Source organism: Puma concolor, chromosome E3, assembly GCF_028749965.1.
Source record: "Puma concolor isolate L17-30 chromosome E3, mPumCon1.1.hap2, whole genome shotgun sequence".
Taxonomy (NCBI): domain Eukaryota; kingdom Metazoa; phylum Chordata; class Mammalia; order Carnivora; family Felidae; genus Puma; species Puma concolor.
In genome coordinates this window covers 25,847,585-25,864,113 of record NC_141682.1, presented here as the reverse complement: position 1 = coordinate 25,864,113, position 16,529 = coordinate 25,847,585, and the positions used below count along the sequence as shown (strand labels likewise).

Below are 16,529 nucleotides of genomic sequence, written 5' to 3'. Positions count from 1 at the left end.
ATTTAAATAATGAGAAGCCAGAAACAAGTCTACATAAAGCATGATTCCATTTATATGAAATGTCCAGGAGAGGCAAGTCCATAAAGATAGAAAGCAGATCAGTTGTTGGCAGAGACTGGGAAAAAGGGGAAAAGCGGAGTGACTGCTAATGTGCACCAGGTTTCATTTGGGGAGTGATGAAATGTTCTGGAATCAGACAGTGGACGGTTGCACCCTGTGAACATGCTAAAAACCATTGAATTGTATACTTTAAACTGGTGAATTTTATTACAGGAATTGTATACTAATTTAAATAATTTAAATAATTTAAAAAATTTAATTATGGTCATTGGAACTCCCCCAGGGAGTGAATGGGAGCACCTGCTTTCCTCACTTCCTCTTCCATGGGGGACAGAAAGGACCACAGTGAGAACTGCAGACTTGGAAAATGCTTTATTTCAAGGAATTACAAAATGCAGTGAAATACGGGGGGAAACAGAGCATCACTATAATCTGGTGTAACAGAAGAAATGGCCACCTAGTTTTTCTTTCCAACTACACACACAAATGGGGATCTCATTATTTAAGGTAAGACACGATAAGCTCAAAACTATAGCTCACTGTACCTCGGGTTCCCTCATTTGATCTAGAAATTGCAAGGGAGCTGGTAACAACATCCCTTGAGCTGTTGCATCTACCTCCACGCAAAGTTCCTTCGTTTCATTTGCCAGATGACCAGGAATCGTACACTAGTTTGGCTGCAACCAGGTCTTCCACCGCCATTCCTGGAAGGGGCAGAAATGTGGTTCACTTTTTGTCAGAACACCATTCCCAGGAACAGTCCAGGCCCTGTGACTGGCAGTTTCCTGACTCACTGTCTGTGCTGCTAACCATGCCTATTGGGGTAAAAACGTACTCATATCCAGAGGTGCATTTAGGCTTGGAAGGTCTGCGAAGGACAGGGTGAAGCAGGGAAAAGATGCTAAGCAAGAAATGCCCACCAAACACATTTTAAATGTCCTTCAAAGTTTAATTTAGCGTGCTGAAAACTTTCTGTGAACAGCCGGATGGTCAATATTTAGGCTTTGCAAGCCCTATGGTCTCTGTTGCAATCAACTCTGCCATTGTGGGGCAAAAGCAGTCATACATGATAGGTAAGCAAACGACCCTGGCCATGTTCCAGTAAAACTTTCTTTATGGACACTGAAGTTTGAATTTCATGTGATTTTCATCCGTCACAAAATATTCTTCTTCTTTTTTGTTTTCTAGTCATTTGATTAGAAACTATTCCCAGCTTGAAGGCAGGACAGAAACAGGAGGTGGGCCGAGTATCGCCCACAGGCTATAGTTTGCAGACCCTTGGTCTAGTCCAAACCCTGCATCCTTCAGCAACCCCACTTATCTTATTGTTTTGCATATGAAGCTTAACCTCAAGTGGATATGTGTTTTTAAAGGACAGGTATGATTTTTACTAATTTTTGTAGTCACCACTACATCCAGTACGGAGTCTGATACATAATAGGTGTTTAATATGCACCTGCTAGATGGAAAGCTGTGCCAATAAACCAATCCCCAAAGCAAGAAAACAAAAATTGCTCAGAAGGGCACAGCAGATTTCTGCAGTATGGTCTGCTGAAGGGGTTGCTGACCTCTGATCTCTGAACTCTGAAATTTTCCATCACAACTGGATCAGTGTGATGTCTTTGAACCAAGCTCTGGGTAAAGTTTACACTGCTTTTTCCTGTCTCCCTGTGCATGAGAGATTTTGAAAATATATTTAAAAGGCAGCAAGGCACGGATACTGACCCATTGGCATGGATGCTAGGTGGCCAGAGTACTCTAAATGTTCTGCCAAGCATTAAAGCTTTGGGTTCTTGATCATAGGAAATAGGCAAGATCTTGGGAGAAGGGTGGAAGACATTCTTGGGGGCTCAGGGCAATAACTATTTATCAACCAGTTTGGGAGTATTTCAATATTTTAGGTGTATCAGCTGACTATCAGCTCTGTTATCATGTGCGTCCATTTCCTTAACTCCGAGTGGGGGGTAAAGTTGCTGGGCTGAGGGGCAGACTGGCCACTGGGAGCCCATCCTTTGTTGGGCTTCTGTTGGCAATGGGGCTCCCCATGGAAGTCCCCATCAAATCAGCAAGTAGGAGGGTAGGGAAGGAAGGACAAAAAGGGGTCTCAGGCTGTAATTCCTGGGTGGGTCTCTTCTGGTAGGTCTCCCTGCCATTTCCCTTAAGCTTCCTGTCTTAAAAACAATTTTTTTTTAACATTTGTTTACTTTTGAGAGATAGAGAGAGACAGAGCACAAGCAGGGAAGGGGCAGAGAGAGAGACACATACGCACAGAATCTGAAGCAGGCTCCAGGTTCTGAGCTGTCAGCACAGAGCCTAACGCAGGGCTTGAACCCATGAACTGTGAGATCATGACCTGAGTCAAAGTCAGACGCTCAACTGACTGAGCCACCCAGGCACCCCAAGCTCCCTGTCTTTAAACATCCTTACCCCCACCTCTGAAGGATACCTTCTTCTGACTTTCATTTAGATCTAAGTCCAAATGATTTGCTGCTGACACTTGCTGTATACAAATCATTTTACACACATACACATGTCACTTAATTCTCATAAACACTGAAGGGAACAGGTAGTGAAGATACTGTGGCTCAGATGGAGTGAGGTCACTGAGGTCACTTGCCCAAGGACGCATATCCAGGGAATGGCAGAGAAGGGAATCCCACCCAGAACCACCCAGTTCCAGAGTTCATGGGCTTACTACCTACTGTGCTAACACACATAAATAATTGACTCAAATGACAGATTTCATGACTCAAATACAGAGTCCAGCGACTCATTCCCCTTTGCACCAATGGGCAAGCCTGCCCTTGTGCTCTGGCTGGAGTGTGCCCTGGGAGCAACAGTCCTTACCTAAAGACTTGAACACCGTGGTCTTGTCGCAGTGCGCTGGCTTGACTCCCCTCACCACTTCTCCCAGCTCAGCAAAGATCTCAGCCTGTGAAATGAACACACACTGACCCGGGGGCCATGGAGCCAGTGTCTGCTCTGGCCAGGTTCTGAAGCAGGGGCAGGGAGAGCACCCAGAACTGGATGAGGTTCTTGACAAAAAGACCATTTGTAAACTGGCTCCCCCCATTAAAAAAAGGATATATATAATATATATATGTGTTACATATGTATCTATATATAATATAATTATAATTATTACATATAACACACATATATTATATATAACATATATAATATGTGTTATATGTTATATATAATATTATAATTATATATAACTCATATGTATTATATATAACATATAATATAATAATTATAATTATTGTATAATATATAATCATAATATAATTATACACACACACCTATATATTTATATATTTTTTTTGCATAATACCTGCCTTTGTGATATACCATGAATGCAGAGATACAAGTTTGTAGCCAGGAGAATGTCCAGCCAAGACAGTCTGTCAGTGAGGAAATAAGCATATTCTTATCTTAACGCTCATTTTGGCAGCCCTCTTCTTGCTCCTATGTTCTGATTACAGAAGAATAAGGCCAGAACGTGGTCAACCCCAGTCTTACTTTGTTGGCCACATTGGGAAGGTTGCCAGCCACTTATCTCCCAATCTTACTGCTTCATAGGACAGCTCAGTCCGATGGGAAAAATCCATCAAGCTGCTCTCCAGGCAAAGGGGACAGGAAAACACATGTCATTAACATAATGGCCACATTATTCCAGAAGGGAATTAGAAAGGGTTGAGAGATGTTTAGGGGCTGTCACCCACAAAGAGGTAGGAGTGACTGAGGTCTGGAACAGTCCAAAAGGCAGGGAAGGTTAATGAAACCCTGGCATCCAGGTGAGGCCAGCTGGACAGCAGCCCACCAGGAGGAGAGGCTCACCCCTGACAGGAGGACATCTCCAGACTCTTTCAGGGCAGCCTCTTGGGAATCCACATACAGCACAGCCTGTTTCATCAGCTCGTCGTCCAGCTCTCTCCAGTCGGGTCTGCTCGCTCCAATGGCTAAGAGACAGCAAAACGGACCCTGAACCCAGAAATAGAGGCAAGGGACACTACACGTGCCAAAAAGTGGAGGAGGGGTGGGGAAAAGGAGGTGACACAGAACACAGGGGAACACTCAGATTTGGGATGCCTCATTTCCCAATGCCAGCCTCCCCAATCAGCAAGACTGAACACTCATCAATAAGAATAATGCCTGTCTTTTTTTTTTTTTTTTTTTTTTTTTGCATTTCATACCAAGATCTTTCTAAGAGATTTTGAGGCAACTTAGCATTCATTTATTGGCTGCCTGCTATCTGTGGGATGTTTCGCACATTTTATTTATAATCCTCACAAGTACGCTTCATGTCTGATTTCCATTTACAAGGTGCACAAAGGAGGCTCAAAGAACCGAAGGTGTTGGCCATGGTTGTGTATCTAAGACATGCTCCTGGGCCCTTTGATGCCTTTTCTGTTTGTTTATTGGGGGCAGTGACCTCTTTATAAAATTCTGGGAACAGAGACATCACTTACAGCTTATTCACACCCTACACTCCTCCATCTTCTATCAATCTGCTTGGTTCTGAATCCTTCCCACTCCTCACCCCCAACCATTTATCTCTTCACTCATGACAAAGGAGCCCAGTGCCAGGCTCACGGAGAAGCCCCAGTAGAGAGGAAACTGGCTCCATCCTGGCACCGAGATATCACATCCTTTGCAGTGAGCCCAGCAACATAATGATGAATCCAAGGAATCATGCCTCCTGGCACCGGCACGTAGGATAACACAGAGGCTGCCACCAAAAGTCCACAAGGCCAGGCAGGTAAGGAACATGAGCAAAGCTGGTCAGAGGGGCTGGATTGGAAATGGTGGAGCCCTTGGTACACAGAAGAAAGCTGGCCCTTGTAAAGAGGGCAGCCACCATTCATCTCCAGCTAATTGTGGCCATGAGAATGCAGGGCCGCTGTTAGATATTCTCCCCTTCTTTCTTTTATTATTTTTTTTAAAGAGAAGCAGGAAATCTATTTGCATGTGTTATTTCTTGATTTTTAGAGCACACTATGGTCCAAACAAAACACATCTGCTGGCTGGATCCAGCCCACGGCCAGCTAGTCTTTGGAAGCCGTTATAAAGCCTTGCACCCACATAAGGTGGCATTTATGCGCCTTCCCACATTGTGTCCAGTTTTCTCTACTTGTTCCCTCTCCTGCTGTTGTCCCCTACTCTAATTTTCAACGAGATTGGTATAAAAATGTCCTTCTCAAAGGGCATTTGCGTGGGGAGTTCTGTAGAACAAAAGCACTAACTAAATGAAGCTCGTAAATAAATCATAAGCTGGTGGGAAAAATCCTAGCTTCTCAAGCCACCTCTTCTCATTGCACTTGCATCCCCTCCCCCCAACCCTCTCCTGCCCCAGTTCTTCTGAGCAGGGGGAGTTTTCAAAGGGTCCTGTGAGGCCACTGGGGCAGATGGAGGTGGGCCAGGCAGTGAAGGGAGGGGTCTCACTCAGTCTGGGCCCTGGCCTTGCTCCAGTGGAGCAAGAACGGGTGAGGGTCAGACCCCAGCTGGGGCAGCGGGGAGAGGGTGCAGGGTGGGGGTGAAATCAGGCCTATCTCTTAGCCAAGCTGTAAAGTAAGTAAAATCTGTTGTTGGTGTCTCCCTGTCAACCACACTTGTAACATACTTTTCTGAAATATATTTGATGCCTCTGTAAACGCCTAAGCCAATTTTGTCTTTGGGCTAGGGAAATAGAAGGGATGCCTGGACTCAAGATTTAGGCAGCACTTCCTGGAGAGTCACAGTGTGAGAGAGATTCTCTGTTGCTGGCTTTGAGGATGAAACAGACATACAAGGAACGTGGACAGCCTCCAGGAGCTGAGAACAGCCCCCAGGAAACCAGTATTCCTCTCTTAACAATGTGAAGCATCTGCACAACCACCTAGCCCTGGAAGAGGGCTCTGAGCTCTAGATGAGACCGCAGCTCAGACAACACCTTGATTTCCTCCTTGTGTGAGCAGAGGCCCCAGCTAACCCATGCCCAGACCCCCAAAACCACAGAAACTGCAAGATAATACATATGTACTGCTTTAAGCTGAAAAAGAAAAAAATCAAGTCGGTCTGGCTGAACATTCAGCTCTTGTCCATTTTACCAAGAACTGGTTTCTTTTGATTTCCCGAGTCCTTCCAGAAATGGTCTCACTGTCACAAAGCCAGAACTGACCCATCTCTTGCCTGCCTACCCTCTGGACTCACATCATAACACCAGTCCCACACAAGCTGAGACCTTCACTTCGTGTTGGCCCATTCCTCAGGCAAGCCACACACTGGTTTCCTTCACAGAACTTCCCCTTACCTGGAACCATCTAGTCCATCTATTTGCTTAGCTGTTTGTTGTCGATTTCCTTTCACCTGAATGTAAGCATCAGGAAAGCAAATGTCCCCGAGTGCTGGCTTATTTTGGCCTCCCCAGCATCTAGAATAGTGCCTGTCACATGGTAGGGATTCAGGACACATTTGTGATTGGATGCGCAACCATGACACTGGGCTTCTGCCTGCTCTCTGCCAATGTGTACAGAATTCTGAGCTTCTGAGTTCACGCCAGGTGGTTGTCACCAGAACAGAGGGCACTGAAAACGTGTTTAAACCCCTAGTATTTGCCCTCCTTGCTCACCAGATTCCAGTCTTCTTTTTGGAAGATAATAGAGAGTAGTAAAATTGAAGAGCTTGTGCTCTGATGGTAGATTGCTTCAGTTCAGATCCCAGCTCTACCACTAAGAACCTCTGGCTTTGGGCAAGTCACTTAATCTCTCTATGCCTTGGTTTACCCACCTATAAAATGAAGGTAATGATAAGAATATCTCCTACCTCATAAGGTTGTTGTAAGGATTGAATGATGTAATACAAATAAAGAATTTAGAACAGCACCTGCAACAGTAAATATTCGACAGAGACCAGCTCTTGCTATAACCTCCAGAGTCATTTGAGAATCCTCAGAAGCCCCAGGAACTCTTATGGTTGGAGTCTCACCCATCCTATCACACATATTAAATAGCATCCACATGTCATATTAAATGTCTTTTGTGCTATAATTTAAAAAAAAACTTTTTCAGGGGGTAATTCTAAGTATTTTTAAGAAAGAAGGAATCATTTGACTTTTGTAATTTAAATTCCATTACATTTAAGAACTTAGCTGTGACTGATCACTTGCCAAAATGTTACATTTTATAGAACTTAAATGTATAAGCTTCTGGTTCAGGATTTTTGTTTCAAACTTTTGAGTGAATATTGTTTTTCAGGGATCACATGTTCCTGAGGGCCTTAAAAAGCTTGGTCGTTTGCATGAGGAAAATAGCTCTGCAGATGCAGCCACTTAGTTCAGCCCAGGGACAACTATGGCCACCATCTACCCATGGCTCCGGGAGCCACTCTGCTTACCATTGATGTGAGCCCCCGGCTTCACCCATTCACCAAACAAAATGGGCTCTGTTGCCATGGTGACTGTGATGATCACATCTGCACCTGTCACCGCCTCCTGGACCGACGAACAGACCTGTACCTCTCCTTGAACTGTGTCTGCAAACTTCTCTGCATGTTCTTTGGTGCGGTTCCATATCCTCACCTTCATTGGGGGTAACAAGAGGGACATTGGTGCCATGATTGTTTGTCTGTTTATGTTTTATTATGTTTCGTTGGTGCCAGGGGAAAGTTGAGCCACTCTGGGGTAAGGGGATTTACATCATCCCCTATGGGTGTGCCTGGGTGGCTCTGTTGGTTAAGCGTCCAACTCTTGATTTCGGCTCAGGTCATGATCTCACGGTTCGTGGGATCGAGCCCACATCAGGCTCCGTGCCGACAGTGTGGGGCCTGCTTGGGATTCTCTGTCTCCCTCTTTCTCTCTGCCCCTCCCCTGTTAGCACGCAGGCACGCAGGCATTCTCTCTCTCTCTCATGAACAAATAAACAAACGTTAAAAAAAACAAGAATGGTCTAGATCAGACTCTTGACCTAACTATTTCAGAATTGCCCATGTTGCAGTGAAGGAGTATAGATAAAGGTCACGATCGCTCCCTCTCCTCTTCTCCCCTAGCCTTCCCTGGACTTACCTCTTTGAAGGAGAACTGTTCTGTGAAGACCTCGTAGTGGCTATAGGCCTGGACCCCAGCCCCAAGGATGCACAACACTTCACTGCTGGGTGGTTTCAAAAACTATTTGAGAGAAACCAGGTGGCAAAGGTCAAGGGAGACAGAGCAGCCAGGTGAAGAACAAACACAGTCTGAGTATCAGGTGTCTTTGGCCCTATCTTTAGCTCCCTCACTATCTCTTGGGCAATGAAGGAGATGATACTTCGTGTTTCAGTTTCTCCTCTGCAGAGTGTGGAGGGGAGGAAGGAGCCTTCAGGGAGCCCCTAATATATGCCAATGCTTTACCCTCATGGTCTCATTTAGTCCAGGCAATCACCCTGTGAGCAAGGCACTCCTATTTTTATCCTCCTCTTCTAGATGAAGAAATTGGGGTCCAGAGAGGTTAAGTAACTTGCAGGGTCCTACAACTATTAAATGGCACAGTGGGGCTCCAAAAACCACACCCTTCATTCTCCAAAGACCACATTCTTTCTCCTGTGCCACCCCATCTTGGGGACATGATAGGCCACACCCACTTCTCAGAGCCCTGAGTTACTTCTAAGAGCTACCTGGAATCCATGGGCCCTTCCTTGCAACTCAAGGCTCTCCGTTATATTTTCGAAGCCCACTGCTGATCCTTTCTCAGCCTCCATCTTCCTTTAAAGAGGAGTGTAGACCTGGCATTTGTGGCACCTGCTAAGGATGTACATGTGTCTGTGTTTGGGAGTGGGGTTCTATGATCAACTCATATCAAGTATCATCTCTAAGGTGAAATCTTCCTGACCCCCCTGATAGAAGTCATCCCTTCACAGCACTTATTTCTTTACAGATTTATTTTCTTGTACTGATCTGTAAGCCCATGAGGGCAGAGACAGTCTCATGTGCACAGATTTGGCACAAATCTCCTATTATGTGTAGGAAGTAAAGCAGGGTTCCTGAACCTCAGCATGACTGACATTTGGGCTGGATAATTCTTTGTCAGCAGAAACGGGTGCATGGGCTCTCCTGTGTATTACAGGATGTTTAGCAGCATCGCTGGCCTCTATGCATTTGATACTTGTAGCATCTCCTACTTCCCCTAGTTGTGACAAAACCAAAAATGTCTCCAGATATTGCTAAATGTCCCTGGGACAGGTGGCAAAAATCATTTGGGGTTCAGACCTACTGGCACACCATCCATATTAAATAAGAGCCTCTTGTGGGGTGCCTGAGTGTCTCAGTCAGTTGAGCATTCAACTCTTGATCTCAGTTCAGGTCTTGATCTCAGGGTTGTGAGTTCAAGCCCCACACTGGGCTCCATGCTAGACATGAAGCCTACTTAAAAAAAAGAGAGAGAGAGAGAGAGAGGAAGGTAGGGGGAGAGAGAGAGAGAGAGAGAAAGAAAGAAAGAACCTCTTCTGCCTTTTCTGTATTTCATTCAGTAAAATTTGAGTCTGTTCTTTCTTCAATATTAATTATTGAATTTCTGGAATGTAATCCTAAAAGTGAAAGTCTCTTTAATTATTAATTACTAGCAAAAAGGAGTCACAGAAATAGTAGCAGATGTTCATCTCTCCTGTAGCTACAGAAGGAGAGATACCATTTTGTGCCATAAAATATAGTTCAAGGTATCTGACTTGGGAAGTTTTCAAAATTACAATATCAACAAAACAAGCAATGTTATGCTCTTATCCAACAAGGAGAATTAGGTGATTTTTCCTTTACTAAATCAATTTTTTTCCTGTTCTTAGTTAATATGAATCTATTCTTTGAAGTACACTTGGGCTTTAGAAATCATTGCAGTGTCCTGTAAAACAAACCTTCAACTTGTGAAACTAAATCTCTAATTCTGATTGATTGTCTTACTTGATAATTTGTTGCCTTGGTAATAATGTTACAATAGACATCTCTTTTCCTAAATAGCATAACATTTATAAGATGTATTAAATCATAGCAGGATTAGTGGTACTTCATTCTTTTTCCCATAGCATGCAAATAATTAAAAACATGTATATGAATCTGCTAGGTTTCTTACTTAAAGAGCTTGGAAGTGTGTGTGTCATCTGCATTTGCTAATGAACAGCACTAGATGTAGCCCTGCCATCTCTCCAGCCCCCTCTCAGGCCATGTTCCTCTGCAATTCCTGTCCTTCAGCCACACTGGCTTCTTTGCAAATTCCCAAGCACGTGTGCTACCATCAACCACAGGGCCTTTGCACAGGTTCTTTCCTATGCATGAAATATTTTTCTCTCTGTCCTTCACAAGTAACTCCTCCTATCCTTCATATCTCTCCTCAGATATCCCTTCCACCAGAAGAGCCTTTCCAAATCCCACAGACCTCCTGTTACACACTCTCATTGCACTTCACCTCTTGCACTCGATGTATTTGTCTAGGTAATAGTTTCACAGGTATTGGTGTGATCTTTGGGTTAATATCTGTTTCCCCAAATAGACTCTTGTGTTCCATGATGGCAGGTACTGTATCTGGTTTTACTTACCATTCTATGCCCCAGACTGAGCACTGGGCCTGGCCTCTAGTGGGCACTCAATTATTTGCCAAATAAATGCGTGCCAGGGATAAACTCTGATATGTACTGTCACCTTGAAAAAGCATGTCAGAATCCACAACTCAGGGTATGTGCAATCCAAATGCAAAGAAGTTGCAGTGACTGACAAACCCGAGAACCTCTTATACTTCTCATCCTCCTCCCCAAAGCCCTAAATGAATGAGAAGTGGTGGAAAAGAAAACACTCTCTCTTCCAGGGCAAAAAGTGTAATAGACCTTTAGTTCCTTATTGAAATAACCCATCTGCACCCCTGGGCATAAAGCTGGGAAGTTGCAGCCTAAACTCTGAAGCATCAGCTCAATGATTCTCAACTCTTATGGGAGTGCAGATTTTTATCAATGCAAAAAAAAAAAAAAAAAAAGCACGGTGTAACTGGGAGCTGGGTCTATGAGATTTTGGTTTTCAAACCTGGTTGATCATCAGAAGTAACCAGAGACTATTAAAAAAAAAAAAAACAACACAACAACCATTTTCTTGGGCCCCACCCTTAGTGATTTCAAATCTGTGTTTTGGGGATCTGAATTTTTAAAGACATTCCCCAGGTGATGGCTGCTGCATAGCTTGAGTTGGAAACCACAGACCTGGGCCATGAAGACCAGGCAGTCTCAGAGGATCCCATAGCTACGTGGCTTATATGACTTCAGGAAGTCCTAGTCTCCATCTCTAGGACGAAATGAGGCCAATAATACTTGTTCTCCCTCCCTCACAGAAACCGAAAGATACATCAAGACAATGGGTTGGAAGTTCTTCTGAAAAAGACCAGAGTCCTTTACAAATAAATGAAAGGCAGTAATTGTACCAGTGAGTATATATATCTCAAGGAGTCCCTTGACTATTTCAGTCTGAGTTGGGTCTGGATATGCTTCAAAAAACCATTTCATCCAGGTGTGTGATCTGCCCCCTTCCTACACAATTCTCAGGTTAATTCTTACATTCTTCCCTCCCCATCTTGTGTTTAGAAGACCTTAACACGCTCACAATCTGAACACCTGGTCTCTGCTGCGCCCCAGACCCCATACCTCTTTATGCTCATTCCTCATAAACTCCTAAACCAGCTCAGCAAACCGTATACATTCCCATCTCACGTGAAAGACACCCAGCTTTCCAAGCCTCTTCTCTGTAACGCTAACCTCTAAAGATACTGCTTTTTTTGTAGGATGTCCTGACAGTGCTCAGGAACATCATCGCCCCCTTCACTTGCTTTCCCTTTCGCCTGAAGAGTGCCCCTTCCCCCACTTACTTCCTTCAGTTTTTACTCAAATGTCACCTTCTTGGTGAATGAGATCTTCCGTGGGTAATTCGGAAGGTCACCCTCCCCAGTATTCTCGATTCTGCTTTATTTTCAAGCAGCACACTATCTGTTTTTGGTCGGTAGTGGGTTTTTTTTAAAAGCAAATCCTAGCATGTTATTAACTCAAAAAGAGTTTGTTGTTGGTTAATTATTTTCTTAGCAAACCAAACTGTGTGCTTCACTTTTCATCTTGTGTATTGTCTTAAACCCCCATGTGCCACTCTCTGTTTTGTTCACTGCCATATCCCTGATGTTTAGAACAGTGCCCAACATATAGTAGGATCTCAGGCGGTACTAGCTGAATGAATACGTGAGTGCACTTGGATCTCTTCATCTCCCCCTCTGCTTCTTGTGCAGGATTGGCTTTGGCCTATGCAGCAACTACCCTGATTTACCAGGAGCAGTGTAGTACGGGGGCAGGGGGCAACAAAGCAGTCCTGGGGGTCATAGAAGTCAAATTTTAAATTCTTGCTCTGCTTCTCAGTAGCTGTGTGATCTTGGGCAACTCACATAACCTCTCTGAGCCACATTCCCTAAATGTGGCAAATGGAGATCATCCTATCTCCTTTGCAAGGTTGATGTGAAGATAAGGAATAAGGTATGTAGGGTCCCCGGAATCTAGTGGTGCTCATTAAGTGGTATTTAATAGTTTCATGAATCCCTGTGCTCATCTGACATCCCATTTTTGGCTTATGGAGTTCCAGTTATGTCCAAAGGAATACCGAAGTAAGTCTCTCACTTCTCCCTTAGGCTTTCAAGCTTGAGGCACCCAACCCCGCTCTCCAGCAAACCCCAACAACACAGGCTGGCACTAATCTTACCTTAGTGGCGATGGCAGATACTGCAGCTGTTCTCTTTGCGGTGATGACATTTCCATCCATGACCTTGGAGGAAAGGAGAGGCAGTGAGCGAGGGGCAACCCTAGCCGCGACTTAAGCAGAAAGAAACAGCTCAAAAAGAGCAGCGTCAGGAAGTATCACAGTATCCTACAAAGAGCACAGGCTTGCTGTCAGATCTGGAGCTAATTTTTCCGCTTATGAGAAATGCACCTTTGAAGAAATATCTTAATCTCTAAGTACCATTTGGCTCACCTGTAAAAACAAAGACAACGCCAACCATTCAGAAGACTTTGGTGAGGATTAAAGCACTCACATAAATGTAAATATCTAGCACACGATGAGCCTTCAAGAATTGCCCATTTTATTTTCTTTCTCTCGGTCTCTCAAAACACCAGATGAAGGAACAATTTGAGGAATTAGAGTAAGTCATATGACATCTGTGCAAGGGCCATGAAATTCTACCTCTTAACTGAAATTCTACCTGGCTCTTAACTCTTACCACACATGTGGGGAGCTTTGTGAAGATACAGATGCCCAGGGAATCTCTCTAAGGGAGGCATCCAGACACCCTTGTTTTCAAAAGCTCCCCAGGGGATTCTGAATTATGTCTGGCTAAAAATAACCACCATCCTTTGTGTTATTCTCCTGTTTTTAAGTTATTCATCTTAGTTGCTCCCCAGGTAGTATCAGTATTCTCATTTTATAGACAAGGAAGCGAATCACTTACTACTGAGCAGATTCAGGAAGGATCTAAGGTCTTGTCATTTAGTTTAAAAGCCTGAGCCGGTCCCACTTTCTGGGGGAACCACCATTGGTAGTGGTATGAATGTCATCTCCTCAGAATGAGTATAGGTTGGGTAGGGCTACACAGTCTCCCCAGAGGAGTGATATACAGCCAGGTTCCTTGGGGAGCCAGAAATTCAGGAGAGAGGATTTAAAGATCCAGAAGTATGGGTGGAATGAAGGAGACTGACCCAGCTAACAACTCAACTGCCTGGTCTCAGAGCCAGCTTGGAGGGCACAGAGCACATGGGTTCAGAGTACAAGTTCGTACAAACTCCATCATCAGGCAGGCCTAGCAATGATTCCTGGGCCTTTGGCTAAGCAGCTGTGTGACCTCCAGCAAAGTGGCTCCACTACTCTGAGGTTCAGAGTCCTCAACAGAAATTGGGAGTGGGGTGTGAAAGAAAAACTCCCACAGAGGAATGTTGCCACAATTGAATGAGATCAAATTCTCTTCTCTGGCACATGGTAAGTGCTCAGTAAGTGGCAGTTAGAAAGGCAGTAGACACAGTCTCCAGAGAGTATAGACCCTGGACTTACACTGAGTAGGTCTGCAGTCCAGCCATGCCACTTACTTAGTTAGGTAAACCTGGGTAAGATGGGCATAGTTGCTCTGTGACTCAGCTTCCTCATCTGCAAAAGGGGGCTAATGATATTACTTACCTCACAGAGTGCTTCTAGGTATTAGGAGAGTTAATACAAGTCGAGTCCTCCATGCCTGATACATACAAAGTGCTCAATGAATGAGCTACTGCTGTATTTTGGTACTACCATGAACCGTTAAAACCAGTGACTGTGTATTTCTCAGAAAAGCCTCCCAGGGATTATAGGACACTCCTTTTCTTCCACTAGAGAAGTCACTAAATAAATGTTTCCTTGGCTACTGAGTTTGATGAACTGTATATTGGAGTAACTGGGACAGGGCAAGAGCATCTACAAGAATGATGAGATTATTACTTCCACACTGTCACACACTTCAAGTAGCAGGTGCACTCTGGTGCTGGATTGTGCATCCTCAGGAAGTCCTGGAAACAGATACACAGTCACAGACACCCTTCATTGTTGCTGGTATCCAGAGACATCATAGTCAGAGAGGGGCACGTGTGGTCCCCATCAAATCTCCACCCAGCTCTCTCAGAGAACTAATTTCCAGGCTAGCTCTGGGCCCAGGGGCCCCCACTTCATCCCAGGCAGGGAGTTGCTCACCGCCAGAAGGGAGCCATTGCTGGGCTCAAAGAGCAGCACAGTGGCCTGGTGGGAGGGCACCATGGAGATGGTGCTGTGGCCCTCGTAGAAGGTGACCAACTTGGTGGTCAGGGCGTCTTCTGCAGCACTGTAGGCAGGCATGACCCCCAGGAAGCTGCAAGGAGAGAGGGATAACTTCAACCCCTTCCAAGCAATGCTGGGGTGCCCTATCAAGTCCCAGTGTACGTTCCTTTCTCTTTCCTCTGTCACTGCCCTACTGTCCCTCCTTCCCCCCATTTCCGCTGTCCTTCCTTTAGGCAGTATGTGGAGTATAAGAGTCGGCCTCTGGATGAGAAAAACTATCCTAGTTCTGCTACTAACTACCTGTGTAACCTTGGGTAAGTTAACCTAAGTCTCAGTTTTCCCCATCAGTAAAATGCTTGCATCAATACCTACCTATATGGAGAATGTGTTGAATTAAACAAGATAACGCCTGTAAAGCGCCCACTTGGTACTGTGGTTAGCGCAAATATTAGGTGGCAACTGTTACTAGCAATGATTTAGACGAGCCCTCTATTCCTTTCTCCCGCTGCTTCCCTTCGCGTGCCTTCCCTTCGCCGTTTCCAGTTTCTCCAGCACCTGGCCCCCGCCTTTCTCACTCACCCCCTGTGCTTGGCCACCGGCACCACGGTGCGCACCGGCTGCATGACGCCTCCGTCGGGGCCGCTGGAGAAGTTGGCCAGAGCCGCCTCCAAAGGCGGGATGAGGAGGCTGGAGCTGCGGAGGTGCTCCAGCACCTCGGCGGCGCTCAGGAACGCCGGCGCCCGGCTCATCTCGCCGCGGGCCTTCGATTTCAGCTGGGGCACAGCGCACGGTGCTCCCGAGGCTGCTCCCTAAATGAAAGCTGGGCGCCGCGGTGCCGCCTACTGGTCACCGCCTAGCTGGGGGGCGGGGCAACGCTGGTCTCCGCCCTCCGCCTGTCTCCCACGCCTCCCCCCACCCCCAACCCAGGGCCGAGCTGGGTCCCCTCCAGCAACGAATTCTCCAGGATCGCAGTTGAGGCAGTGGGTGGGCTGGGAGTTCAGTATTCTTGGGTCCACTTCCACAATTCCTATAATTAGCTGTAGTCATTGCAAAGGGCTTAGTCGCGCCCACCCTCGTTCTTCCCCACCTGTCGTCCTCTCCCGGAAAGAGGAGAGAGGGGAGATAGGGGTCAAACGGAGGCAGGGCTCCTTTTTTTCTTAAATTGTTACCTGCTGCTAGGAGATCTTAGATGAAAGAAGATAGTTATTTAAAAAACGTTTTCTTTTCAATTCTGCCCCTTTCTGGAGTCTCTTATCCCAACCTCCCTCCCACTCTCACTCCCACCTCCAGATCCCACACTGCTGATTGTTTTAAGTGCAGAATTTTCTTCTGGGTTAACTAACTCACCTAACCTTCACCTTTTAAAAAGGTGGAAGTTCCCAGGACAAGATATAATGGCCTCAGTGAGTGACACATAGAGCCAAAATGCCTAAGAATGCACCTTTTCTTCAAGGAGCTTATTCTTGAGAGGAGGAAATAAGACAATATGTGCAACAGGAAGGTAACCAAAATGCAGGGCGGTAAATTGTAGCTGCCATATCAGAGATAGGAAAAATAAACGTTTTTGATAATGCAAAGAAAAGAGATTATTTTGATGTCGACTGTTTAGATAAAGGTTTTATGAAGGGGGGGGGGGATAAATCAAGCCAAAAAATAAAGTTAATAATGGTAAAACAAC

The 16,529-nt window shown here is 45.3% G+C and overlaps 1 protein-coding gene and 1 long non-coding RNA gene across 2 annotated transcripts; one reads left to right on the top strand and one right to left on the bottom strand.

Annotated features, from left to right (window-relative positions):
- Window positions 1-417: 417 nt before the first annotated feature.
- On the bottom strand, window positions 418-15,682 carry CRYM (crystallin mu). Its single transcript, XM_025916885.2, has 8 exons — window positions 15,431-15,682; window positions 14,789-14,942; window positions 12,782-12,844; window positions 8,105-8,206; window positions 7,438-7,621; window positions 3,904-4,025; window positions 2,908-2,992; window positions 418-764 (listed from the first exon to the last, which is right to left on the bottom strand). The coding sequence occupies exons 1-8, from the start codon at window positions 15,598-15,600 to the stop codon at window positions 700-702; spliced, it is 945 nt and encodes a 314-aa protein (XP_025772670.1). The 5' UTR covers window positions 15,601-15,682; the 3' UTR covers window positions 418-699.
- Window positions 4,020-11,483, top strand: LOC147573074 (uncharacterized). Its single transcript, XR_015245691.1, has 2 exons — window positions 4,020-4,825; window positions 7,299-11,483. It is a non-coding gene; the product is annotated as an uncharacterized LOC147573074 (long non-coding RNA).
- Window positions 15,683-16,529: the final 847 nt, after the last annotated feature.

What these genes read in the sequence shown, in the direction of transcription:
- CRYM (XM_025916885.2), bottom strand. Translation starts at nt 15,600, where the DNA reads ATGAGCCGGGCGCCGGCGTTCCTGAGCGCCGCCGAGGTGCTGGAGCAC. An exon ending in CCGGTGGCCAAGCACAGGGG is followed by an intron (nt 14,943 to 15,430) that starts GTGAGTGAGAAA and finishes CTCTCCTTGCAG; the next exon opens with CTTCCTGGGGGTCATGCCTG. An exon ending in GAGATGTCCTCCTGTCAGGG is followed by an intron (nt 2,993 to 3,903) that starts GTGAGCCTCTCC and finishes TTCATTTCACAG; the next exon opens with GCTGAGATCTTTGCTGAGCT.